General features: G+C 49.0%; 1 protein-coding gene across 4 annotated transcripts in view; it reads right to left on the minus strand.

The window, feature by feature from the left end:
• The window catches only part of TNK2 (tyrosine kinase non receptor 2), an 86,148-nt gene that overhangs the window by 56,274 nt on the left and 16,643 nt on the right, over positions 1-13,231 (minus strand). For 2 of the 4 annotated variants that reach the window (XM_066619504.1, XM_066619501.1), the window contains exon 1: positions 2,392-3,190. The exons of the other annotated variants lie outside the window; for them this stretch is intronic. In XM_066619504.1, the coding sequence (XP_066475601.1) occupies positions 2,392-2,454 (63 nt within the window). In that variant the 5' untranslated portion in view covers positions 2,455-3,190. Of the gene's footprint in view, positions 1-2,391; positions 3,191-13,231 lie in introns of those variants that run through there. 4 annotated transcript variants of the gene reach the window in all.

Genomic DNA, 13,231 nt, shown 5'->3' on the forward strand with positions numbered 1-13,231 from the left:
TCCAATATAAGTTTCACTGTGTTCCATGACATTTACTGCAACCACAGACCTGCACTGGAGGCATCTGAAACTGCCCCAGGTTGGAGTGCAGCTTCTGTAGTGCTGCAGTCTGGGTGGACGGGTGAGGAGCATGTTTCCATAAGCGAGGAGCTCAGAAGCTCCAGTGAGCGCACACGACTCATCCACGGCACTTTGGACTAGAGTTCCCTGCCTTCCCCACAAAGAAACACTCAAGGGTTCCAAGACCACTTGGCCCATTTTGGTCAGATAGGAGACAACGATGAAATTCACAATGACATTCAGTAGGAGAGACAATGACATCTCATGCTGGACTCAACCAGTCAGGAATTCTTAGATTCAATCTATTACCACAGCACTTTTGGAGAGTTGCCCTCCATTTCTTCTTCTGCCACATACCTCATCCGGCAGCCTTGGACTTGCCACAGGCTGCAATCCTAAACATGCTTACCTGGGGGCAATACTGTGTTCGGGATTTGGCAGCACCCTTTACAAGTCCAGCTAAAGGAATGATGGCCCCGAGAGGGCTCTGCATGCAATTAGTCTGTGGAATGTGAAGGATGGAAGGGGGAAGGGCGCCCTTCAAAAAAATACACACCACATGCTTTAGTTCCCACCTGCAAACTCCCCCATCCCCCGCCTTGCACCAAAGGCATCTGGCCTGGATGCCTTTAAAAGGGGATTGGACAGGTTTCTGGAGGAAAAATCCATTAAGGGTTACAAGCCATGATGTGCATGTGCAACCTCCTGATTTTAGAAATGGGCTATGTCAGAATGCCAGTGCAAGGGAGGGCACCAGAATGAGGTCTCTCTTTATCTGGTGTGCTCCCTGGGGCATTTGGTGAGCCGCTGTGAGATACAGGAAGCTGGACTAGATGGGCCTATGGCCTGATCCAGCGGGGCTGTTCTTGTGTTCTTATGTAAAGTCACCTTCCCCAACCACCCCCTTTGGCTGCATTCACAGATAGACAGTCCATGAATGGAGAGGGGACTAGGAAGAGCAAGTGGGTTATGGTGACTTGAATTTGCAGCACAATAATGAAGGATCCCTGCAGTGAAGGAACTTGGGCTAAAAGCAGAGGGCTGCAAGCCATGGGCGAGAGTGGATGGCTCCTGCATGATGGCAATGGGAGGGGAAGGCAGAAAGTGTCTCAGCTCCTATCTAGAAGCATCAGAGTTTCAAATACCATCTGGCCACCCTGGAGCCTTTATCCCTGGGAACCACTGGATGTGGCAGTCACTGTTTTGGGAAGAAAACTCTATCTGGCTGTGTTATGACAGGGAGGTAGTTTAGTGGCTCCAGGAGACTGAGCTATGGATCAGAACGTCCTTGGTTTGAATCTTGCCTCTGCTATTAACTCTCTCAGCCTCAGTAGCCCCATCTGCAATACAGAAACAACAATACTGGCCTACCTAAAGGGTTGTTGGAACAGCCAAAAGACTGTAGATCAAGTGTTCCAAACACTCTAAAATGCTATTTATAAATGCAAATATTATTGTTATTATTATTAATACTAAAGTATTTCCTTTAATTTTCATATGTTCATTTGGACCATTGTTTTCAGAGGGTTTTTTAAAAAATATTTTAAATCCTAATTATGGGTTGCAGTTTTGACATCAACTATTCACAGTGCAAAGGTGTTAAAGAGGATTTAGGAAGAGGTATAACAAACAGAAATACTTTATGAATAATGTTTAGGAAACAGTGTTCAGAGGTTGAAGAGAAAAGATTAACAACCCTAATTTTTTTAAACAAAAGTTTCTGCAGTGAGTTTGGATTGTTGTTATTCCCTTTGCCCCCATGAAATACAATGAAGCTGACAGAATATAATTCACAAATGGCCACTCAGGGGATATATGATTGAGAAGGGATTTGAACACAAGTCTTCTAAATAGATTTCTAATGCACTAGTTACTTGATCACATTGCAGTGTGTGGAGTGTGTGTGTCTTCACGTGCACAAAAGGCACATGGATGGTGTCATGTCCAGCTGCGCATGAGGGATACACAACTTCACCTGCCTTCAGTGTTGCTTGCATTCCCACTAGATTCTGGGATCAACACCTCTGGCCCTACCCAGGTGATGCTTTCTCATGCAGCTATGTTAAACAATCCCTTGCCTGATGTCAGGATGAATCATGCATCCAGATCCTAAAGAGAGTCCTTGGCAAGGCAGATCTGAAGAGACTGCAACAGACAGACAGCAGAGTGCTGCAGAAAAGGGATTACAAAGCAAACAATAGGAGAGAAGTCTAGTAAGTCAGCCAAGCTATATGCAAACACCCCAAGAGAACTGCCCTAAAAGCAGAGGGTGTGGGTGGGAAGAAAGAAGGTCCCCTGGATGCACATGGCACACAAATTGTGCTTTCTTACCGTGTAGACGCGGAAGCGGGCCAAAAATGGGAAGGAGCGCCGCAAAGCCTGAAAGCGCCGCATCTCTCCTCCAGGACGGGCCTTGGCTGTCAGCCCTCCTGCTGACCTGAATGGACGGGGGCACCTCTTGGAAAAGGAACCCACAACATCCAAACGGGGGAAAGGCTTCAGCAAAACCGTTGCAGGATCCTCTGACTACCACCAGCTACCACAGTTTCCATAAAGCAAAGGGGCTTCAGAGTCCAGTACCCTGGGCAATGCTGACGCCTTCCAAGCACGCTGGGGAAGAAAAGGCCATCCATTCAGAGCCACACAAAGTAGGCTCCAAAGGCCCTTCAGGAAATGCCCTGCACACCCAGAGAGGTGGATCTCTGCAGACTCCTCATAAACTCCATACTGGTAGACATGCCTTCATATGACCCCAGGCAGCCGGCCACTGATCCGCCTGAGAGCTCTGACAGTCAACATGCTCCATGGTGCCTGGCCCCACAAGTCTAGTTCCTTGGGAAAGTGGAGCACCAGCTGTGCAGAGACGCAGTGACAGCAAATGCAAGGAGCCCTTGCCACGGCCCGTCTGGAATCTCCAAGCGTGAGCAGAGAAAGCTGGTCTGGGCTCAACAGCCTCCCAAAAACACAACCCCCACCATGCCAGGGCTGGGATTCAGGATCTGCTTTACAGCAGGAACTGGAGAGGTGCTGCGCAGCCTTCCACAACAGGGCACTGTGAGATAGTTGTGTGAGAGCAAGAGAGCGTGCGTGCGTGTTTTCTTTCTGCTCTCCTCCCCTTTCCTCTCCTCCAGTCGCTCCCCAGGGAATTGCTCCCTCGCCTGCCCGCTAGCCTGGAACAGAGACTCTATGGTATTCACAGGGAACGCTTTTTTGACCAGCTGCCAAGAGGTCAGATTTAACTGCGGGCTGGAGAGGCAATTTCCTGTGGGCCTCTGACTGGGATTTCAAATAGCTTCTCAGGCTCCTCCACCCTGTGCTCAGCCCTTGCTGGCCAGAGAGCTTCCCCAAGTGCCCTGGTTTGCTTCTCCACGTCCCTCGCATCAATTGCTTGCACACCGAATAGCATCTGTCCCTCTCCTTGCAAGGAAGCACTGGGAGAGTTCCCAGCAGGGCTGTTTTGTTCATGACAGCACTGAAGTAGGACAAGCCAGCACTCCTCCTAAGCCTGATGACAACCTAGTCTTGAGCAGTGCCAAACGTTGGGAGCTGGACTGCCCCATTTTGTTCCAAGGCGGCTGTGGAGCCTCCAATGCTCCTTTTGTCATAGTAATGAAGGGTTCAGGAAAGATGCCAGATCTTAGTTAGTATCCTAAGAAGATGTGGTTGGTACCCAGATGGACCAATTGTAGGTGCAAGAACTGGAGAAGGCTGGGAAAGAAGCAGCATCTCATTTAAGGAGAAAGTGGTGCTAACTAACTTCCAACCTCAAACACTTGCTACAATGGTTTGGTCTGCTTGTTCCCTTAATTTCTGGTTTCACCTCTTGCCTACACACACTTTCCACCTCTCAAGCCGCACCTTGCATTGGAAAGAGTGGGCTGTTGCATACAAAAGCTCATGTCAGAGACAGGGCCTTCTCAGTGGCAGTGCCCAGACTGCAAACTCCTTCCCTTGGGAGGCCCGGCTTACTGAGTCAGCGGCAGGTTTCAAGCAGGCACTGAAAATGGTTGACTTTCTGTGTTACTTTGATGTTGGTCGCTCCTGAGTTATGATATTTTATCAACTCCTAGTTTTATAAAGTTTATGTGGTTTTGCAGCTGTATTTTAAAGTGCTGTAAGCCCCCCCCCCCGATGGTCCCCCTGCAGATGGAAGAGTGAAATGCAAATATTTGAAAAATTAATAAAAGTCCAATAAACCACTGTGTGTTCTCTACTCAGAGCTTCCCCCAATTCCAAGGACTCTGCAGACTCCACAATTTCACACAAATACAGAATTCCTGATTGACTATCAGCATCAGTTTTCATTTGCGTGTGTGTGTATTTTAAAAAGCAAGTTTTTCGAAAGCTAGGAGGGTTGTTCTTCTTTATATAGTACCATGCATAGTGATGGTACTATGGTACTACTCCTGCCCCATGCATACTACACCTGCCCCAAGGGGCTTGCAATCCCTGCAGAAACAAAGGCTGCCAGGAAGACAGAAAACAGTGAGGTCACCTCCTGTCCATGCTTCTCAGGGGCCAGTACAAGCTGCACTCCTCCATTTCCAACTCAACACAGGAACCTCTCCAGCCCTGCCAATGGGAACTGTGTGGGGAGGATCTCATCCTGCTCCCCAACCCCCCTGGGCCTGCTGGCAGTGAGGCCAAGCTCTTCCTATAACACTCCCCAGTCAGTGCACCTGACAGATGGCTGGGGTGGAGGGTGGGGGAGGAGGAAGCTCCAGTCTTTGCTGCTACAGCTTCCAGGCTGGGAGAAAACAGAGTAACCCTCGCAATGCCCTGGCTCTTTAATACTGCTTTTTTGTCTTCCAGCGCATTCCCGGGGGAGAACAGCTGGCCGGATCTGGAACTGAGCGCTTCTGGAGAGAGATGCTGAAGGCGTGGGGAAGGAGAAGAACACCACTAATTTGGGGGGCAGCAAGACCCACAGGGCTGACCTGTCTTCCTGTTTACCAATTCTGATGCTTCCAAGATAGCACATCTGCGAAACAAAAAGTACAACCTGTATAAATAATCACATGTGGCATGTGCACCTGGCCAGGGTTTCCCAGCAAAATGCACACTTGCAAAGCATGAAATGCAATAATCCTCCCTCCCCCCCTGAGATTTCACACTTTCCCTCATGAGTTACTGGAACCCAGATTACAATGAGCTACAAGCAGAGAGTCACAGAGACCAAAATGTTATCTTGGGTCTCACATAACTCGAGGCAGTGAGCCAAACCACAAGCAGGAACAACTGCACTTCTCCTAGGTTTTCTGGCCAGTCCGATCTGGAAGATTCCTCACTGACCACAAATATGGAACAAGCAGAGCCCTATGGGAAAGCGTTTGTCCTGTGGGAAAAGTCCCCCAAGTCCAGTGTTCTCATTCCCAGCCAACAAAGGCTGACCAGAATGCCCACAAGCAGGGTGTGAGAAAACCAGTCCTATCCTACTGTTTGCTCATAGCACAAGGGACATGGCTTGGTGGGAGAAAAGACTGTTCTTTGCCTGCAGAAGGTCCAGTGTAAGAAGCAATGGCGGGAGAAAAAAGTGCTTCTCTCCCTTGCTTGCCAGCTTCCCAGAGGCCACTGGTGGGTCACTGTGGGAAACAACAGGCTGAACTAGATGTGTCCCTTTGGCCAGATGCAGCAGGGCATTTCTTATGCACCAGGATCAAACCTAGAAGCATCTCCCATTCCAAAGGGATCTTGGGAATCAGGGCTTGGAAAAGCATCTCTCTTCCAGAGATGCTGTCAAGCAGAGGACTCTTTGTTTAAGGGATTCCAGGCTGCCCTTCAGCAGAGCTATCAGACCAACATACAAGAAAAATGACAGAACAATAACACAGAATCACAACTGAAATAAGATGTAGAACAAACCAAGACAGACGTAAAAAAATTCAGCAGAGCAGAGAAAATCAATGTTAAAACAACCTCAAACAGCTTGAATACCCAGGCGATTAAGAGCATTTTTACCTAGTGCCAAAATAGAATCATAGAGTTGGAAGGGAACCTACAAGGTTATCTAGTCCAACCCCCTACCCGTAGCAGAAAATCCTCTTAGAGCTTCTCCAGCAGGTGCTTGTCAGGACTGCTTGAAGATCTCCAGTGAGGGAGAGTCTACCACCTCCCTCGACAATCTCTTTCAATGCTGAAATGCCCTGAACCGCCCTGAGTTTTTTCCTGATTTCCAATTGGAATCTCCTCTCTTGCAGAGTGTACCTGTTGGATCTAGTTCTACTTTCAGAGGCAGTTGAGAACAAATTTGTCCCTTCTTCCACATGACAGCCCTTCAGGTATTTGAAGAGAGCTATAACATCCCCTCTCAGCCTTCTCTTCTCCAGGCTGAACCTACCAAGTTCCCTCAACCTTTCCTTGTAGAGCTTGTTCTCCATAACTTTACATCAGGCACCAAGGGAGGACATTCCACAGATGGAGTGCCATGGCCAAACAGGTTGCCTCCCAACTAATTCTAAGCGGTGGGGGAACTTGGGGGAGATAATAGCCACTGGCAGGCCTACCGTTCTCCATGGATTTGTCTAACCTCCCTTTTAAACCATCATCACATCTCGTAGCAGTGAACCCCACATGCTAATTAAGTGTTGGGTAAAAGACTTCTCTGTGTTTGCCCTAAATTCTTGCCACTCAACTTCCTGTCTCTAATTACTGGATTCTCCAGTGCCCCAGAAAGGAACAGGAAGGAGAATTCTTTAAACAGGATATACTTAAGCCAGAATGTACAGGACCAAGTGCTCCAGAATCTGACCTGAACAACAAGGCTGGAAATTGAGTCAACTCAGTGGAACCAAGCAGGGCATGTCCCTGCTCCAACCTACCCTTCTGTCCTACTTTTGCAAAACATGTGGTGGGCAACCTGCGAGTCTGGACCCTGGCCTCTTTCAGATGTGCAGCAGGGAGATGACTGCTTTGGTTCCCACCAAGAACCAAAGGACCAGGGAAGGGGGCTGTTCACCATCAGTCTTGCGGGATGCTCAGGATTCTCACCCAGATGGATGAGCTGCCACTGGGAAGAACTCATAAGAAGTGGTAGCAAGCAGGGTAGCCCATCCCTGAATATTTTTTTTAAGTCATCCCTGGATCTACACACAGATTTCCACATGCGCTTGAATTTTTATTTTCCATGAAAATGGGGCAACCATAACAACCCATCATAATTGTCATGGATTCTGTACATTCTGGACACAGCTACCAAAATAACGAAAGCTATGGTTCCAAGCCTTCCTTGGTAAACTGGAAACTTCCAGGACACCAAACTGGGTACTAGGTAGTCCTTTCTGTACTTCAACGGGAAATTTGCAGATGAGCAAAAGGTCACTAATACTCTTTCCAGCAAAAGCAGAGATCACTCTTCAAGCCCCACAAGGGCAGCCCACAGTGTAGTGCAAGAGCAGCACAGAGACCGGCTTTCAAGAAGCACTTACAGATGAAAGAACTCCAGCCAACTCCCACAAGCGAGCCAAACCAAGTTTTGCTGAAGGACAGACTAAACACCTCCTATGACCACCAGTCTAGGGCTAGTACCCAATATTTGGCCAGTCATGGAAAGTGCAACAGCGTCTCACTTCTCATCATAGGGTGCAATCAACCACGAAAGTCTCATGTGTGTCCCCCAGTGAAATGAATGGGGGCTGTGTAAGAGCATGGGAGGCCAACCAGCTCAATGGTGAATTGTGCCCCACTTCCCCAGTCAGATCAGTCCACCTGCCACACGGCTGCTTTAAACAGTGACCAACGTCTGCTGCCCAAGGCCCCCAACTAATCTGAAGTGGGGGGACTCATATCACACACCACATTACTCATGAAGCTACTTTACACTGTTGCTCCAACAAACCTGCTCCCAGTGACTATGATCCAAGAACCCCCGGCTGGCAATGCTAGGAACTGAACCAGCAACCTTCCACATGCCAGGCAGGAGCTCTGCCACTGAGTCACGGCCCTCTGGCCTGGAGAAAAGTTTTGAAAACAGGTCCATGACAGCAAAGGAAGAACAAGGAGCCCTCTGAGCGACAGAGAGACCCTGCTTACCTGCTCTCTCATCTGCTCCGCCACCATCCTAGAACACCTTCCTTCTCCAGTTCCCTGCTGAGCATCAGCTCTCGCCTGCCGCCTGCCTGCCCCATCTCCCCTCCTCCTGCCCCCTCCAATCATTAACCAGTCAGGAATCTGGACCATCCTGCTCACCCCTGTAGATCTGTTTACACTTGTCAAGACAATCAGGACTAAGCACCTCTTGGGTTCTCTTGGCGCTAAGTTCTTCTCTAAGAATTGCCATGGGGATGTGCACAGCTCTTTGGACCAGGACTGAGTAGATCCAGCAGGCTTAGGTTGGAGTGAGAAGACTGGCCTCTCCAGCTCCATGTGGTTAACTCTCACCACCACCAGCAGGAGCTCTCCAAAGCCTCAAGAACAGGCTTTTCCCCATCATCGGCTGCCCTCTTGACTGGCAATGGAAACTTTCCATTTGGACTCTCTGCATGTAAATAATACATGCTGCCCCCAAACGACCCCCTAAGTATCCTGGAGCCCAGCATGTGAGCAGACAGCTCCTCCCATAGAAACCAGATGTGAGACTAGATGGTCCCCGGGTCTGTTCCAGCAGGACTCTCCTTCTGTACCCATCCCATCCCAAACCACCAAGGGCAAGACAAATCCATGCAGGACAGCTTCAATCTCCAGTGATTGGGACCACTCCAGAGACAACTTGCCTGCTCCACTCCCATAAATTCAGATGCAGAACCTGGGGTGTGTGTGTGTGTGTGTGGAGGGGGAGTTCCTCGCCGCTTGCCTGCCTCCTGCCAGGATATCAGAACATAAGAACAGCCCCACTGGATCAGGCCATAGGCCCACCTAGTCCAGCTTCCTGTATCTCACAGCGGCCCACCAAATGCCCCAGGAGACCTCATTCTGGTGCCCTCCCTTGCATCTGGCATTCTGACACAGCCCATTTCTAAAATCAGGAGGTTGCACATACACATCATGGCTTGTAACCCATAATGGATTTTTCCTCCAGAAACTTGTCCAATCCCCTTTTAAAGGTGTCCAGGCCAGACGCCATCACCACATCCTGTGGCAAGGAGTTCCACAGACCAACCACATACTGAGTAAAGAAATATTTTCTTTTGTCTGTTCTAACTCTCCCAACACTCAATTTTAGTGGATGTCCTCTGGTTCTGGTGTTATGTGAGAGTGTAAAGAGCATCTCTCCATCCACTCTGTCCATCCCCTGCATAATTTTGTATGTCTCAATCATGTCGTCCCCCCAGGTGCCTCTTTTCTAGGCTGAAGAGGCCCAAACATCATATCCTTTCCTCATAAGGAAGGCGCCCCAGCCCAGTAATCATCTTAGTTGCTCTCTTTTGCACCTTTTCCATTTCTACTATGTCTTTTTTGAGGTGCAGCGACCAAAACTGGACACAATACTCCAGGTGTGGCCTCACCATCGATTTGTACAACGGCATTATAATATTAGCCGTTTTGTTCTCAATACCTTTTCTAATGATCCCAAGCACAGAATTGGCCTTCTTCACTGCCGCCGCACATTGGGTCGACACTTTCAATTTGGTTACACCCTGGGTAAGCACAGCTCCTTCCACCCACAGAGAGGCTGCCAGAGCTTGGCTGCTGCATAGGGTCAAGCCAAGGGTACATTTCAGTGCCGATGACATGAGGTCACACGCTTGTGTTCCATGTTAACCAAGCTGGAAAGGAAAACAACAGCCTGCAACCCTTCTGGTTTGGTACTCATGGTTACCAATATGGAACAGAACCCATGTGCAGTCAGTCCAAGCATGTGAACTCAAAGCATTTAACAAAGAATCCTACAGAACCTCAAAGGGGTGGCACACATGTTCAGAAGCTGGAGCACCCTTGGCAAGATGCAGAATCAGTTGGCACATAGCTATGATTCAATTGCTTTTTAATCACTCTTGCAAGTTTAACAGGATGGTATCAGAAGAGCCTGATGGATCAGATCAAAGGACCATCAAGTCCAGCATTCTGCTTCCCTCGAACCAGCCTGATGCTTCTGGAGAGTCCACAAGCAAAGCCCTTTAGTTGCTGGATAGAAGGCTGGTGGGCTCCCAGACAAATCCACCTGGTATAATCTCAACCAGCAACTTTCCATTTTTTTTCATCTCACAGCACACTGGCAAGGCACTAAAACTTTCAGGGCAAACCATCAGTTTTTTGACAGTTGACAAGGCACACCACTCTGCTGGTCGGGGCTCAAACTGTCCAAGGTCCTACTAATAAATGTCCCTCCCCCAAACTCCTACAGCACACCTGCGGACCATTCGCAGCACACCAGTGTGCCACGGCACACTGGTTGAAAATCACTGATCTAAACCTTATGTACCAGGGGTCACAGCAATCATGTGGCAGAGACTTTCATAGGATAATTTTGTGATACTGCAAACTGCTACCTATTCAAAATTATTGCATTCTGGACAATGACTTTTCTCCCCATACAAGAAGGAGACCACAAGGGCCCTAGTCCAGCATCCCGCAGTGGACAACTCGAGGCCTCTGAGAAGCCCACAAACAGAGCATGAAGACCAGCCACTGGTTCTCAGTGGGATGCCAATTTGAGCACATAGCTTCTGTGAAGCCATTGACAGACTTCTCCTCCTCCACAATTTTCTCTAATTTGCTTTTAAAGCCATCAAAGCCAGTGGCTATTGCAGCTCATGGCAGCAGATTCCAGGAAATCCAACTGGCAGCCCCATCCCCACTGCAAACCCACTCACACCCCTGTGCAGCCCCTGTTCATTTCAATGAGATTTGCACAGGAGAACATCTAGGTGGATTGTGCCCCACAGATTTGAACCTTCTCTCACTTTCCAAACCTCGTTGGTGACCACCTCACTTTGCACAAGGGTAGCAGTGCCCCTGCTGCTATTTCCCAAACCACAGAACAAACATCTGCAGCTAAACCCAACTGAAGGCTTGCTCAGTTCTCTCTCGGCTTCCTCACTGTGCAAGAGACGATGTGGTTTGTCTTTGACTAGGCTAGGTCTACACATACAGCAAAATGAGGAGGTGGACGTCCAAGGTGGGTGAATGGAGTGTTTCAATTCTGACTCTGGGGTGGGTAGTGGAAACCACATACAGAATCCCTGTATATGAAAGTCCAAAGTCCAGCTGAAATGTCTGCGTGACTTCCTCTTTGCCGACGATGCAGCTGTCGCTACCCACTCTGCCAAAGATCTCCAGCAGCTCATGGATCATTTAGCAAAGCCTGCCAAGATTTTGGACTGACAATCAGCCTGAAGAAAACACAGGTCATGGTTCAGGATGTGGACTCACCTCCCTGCATTACAATCTCTGAGCATGAACTGGAGGTTGTCCATGACTTTGTGTACCTTGGCTCAACGATCTCCGACACTCATTCTCTCGATACCGAGCTAAACAAGCGCATCGGTAAAGCAGCTACCACGTTTTCCAGACTCACAAAGAGAGTCTGGTCCAACAAGAAGCTGACGGAACATACCAAGATCCAGGTCTACAGAGCTTGCGTCCTGAGTACACTTCTGTACTGCAGCGAGTCATGGACTCTTCGCTCACAACAGGAGAGGAAACTGAGCGCTTTCCACATGCGCTGCCTCCGACGCATCCTCGGCATCACCTGGCAGGACAAAGTTCCAAACAACACAGTCCTGGAACGTGCTGGAATCCCTAGCATGTATTCACTGCTGAAACAGAGACGCCTGCGTTGGCTTGGTCATGTCGTGAGAATGGATGATGGCCGGATCCCAAAGGATCTCCTCTATGGAGAACTCGTGCAAGGAAAGTGCCCTACAGGTAGACCACAGCTGCGATACAAGGACATCTGCAAGAGGGATCTGAAGGCCTTAGAAGTGGACCTCAACAAGTGGGAACCCCTGGCCTCTGAGTGGCCCGCTTGGAAGCAGGCTGTGCAGCATGGCCTTTCCCAGTTTGAAGAGACACTTGGCCAACAGTCTGAGGCAAAGAGGCAAAGAAGGAAGGCCCATAGCCAGGGAGACAGACCAGGGACAGACTGCACTTGCTCCCATTGTGGAAGGGATTGTCACTCCCGAATCGGCCTTTTCAGCCACACTAGACGCTGTTCCAGAACCACCTTTCATAGCGCGATACCATAGTCTTTCGAGACTGAAGGTTGCCAACAACTGTATATGGAAAAAAAAATACCTTCAAGCAGAAAAGTAGCACAAGAGGAAGCGGCCTGGGCTGGGCTAGAACTCTCTCTCTCCCTCCCTCTCTCCCCCACCTCCCACTGGTTTTTTTTTTTAACTTGCAAGATTTTTGTTCTTTAACGTGCAGCAGGATTCAAACCCGACATCCTTCACACAGGCACAGTAGCTTCGTCCGCTGAGCTGTTATAGTCCACTCTACCACTTCATTCTGCTGCATATGTAAACCAGTTCTCAAGTTCTTCACATATAAATGCAAACAGAATCTCTTATGCAGCACAATTCGCAGTCTCTATGGCAGGTCTGTGACACTTCAGCTCAAACATTCACATGATCTGAGTCTCTATGCAGCCTGCAAGCCCCTCAGGACAGAGCTCCTGCATTCTTTTCTTAGCTCCTTGCAGCCTCCTGTCTCAACCCAGGGGGTGGTCTCAAGCAGGACTGTGCAGACTCTGCTAAGAAAAATGACCATTCTGCACCCCAAAGATCCAAATTCTGCAGCCAGGATAAATGATGCAGATTTGGGCTTTTTTTGTGCATAATTTATTCTGGTTTTGCCAGCTATGGAAGAGAAACATTGTGAAGTCCCACCCACAGCTCCTGGCACTCTTACTCATCCACTCCAACTAGCTTCTGAAATTTCCAAAGGCATTTTCCACAGGTTTTTAGTGCAGCCGTAAGAGAAATTTGAATTTTCAGAAACAAGAGAGCTGAGACCATGAGGAACATCATCCAGCGCAGTCTCTCGTTCTACACCTTCTCTGCACCCAGGCAGAAATGCAGCACATGCAGAATCCTAGCAGAAGATACAAGTCTACACTGGCCCTGAAGCTACACAGCACGGAATCTGGCCAGGACTCACACAGGAGCCCCCCCCCCAAGAACCCCACAGCTGCAGCTGTGAGCTCCTCAAAAAAAATACAAAGATGTCACCAAATCATACCCATCTCCCTGCACACGGCTCCTTTTGCGACACACTCCTCAGCATCACACCTCAC

The sequence above is a fragment of the Tiliqua scincoides genome, chromosome 3 (genome assembly GCF_035046505.1).
Source record: "Tiliqua scincoides isolate rTilSci1 chromosome 3, rTilSci1.hap2, whole genome shotgun sequence".
Taxonomy (NCBI): Eukaryota; Metazoa; Chordata; class Lepidosauria; order Squamata; family Scincidae; genus Tiliqua; species Tiliqua scincoides.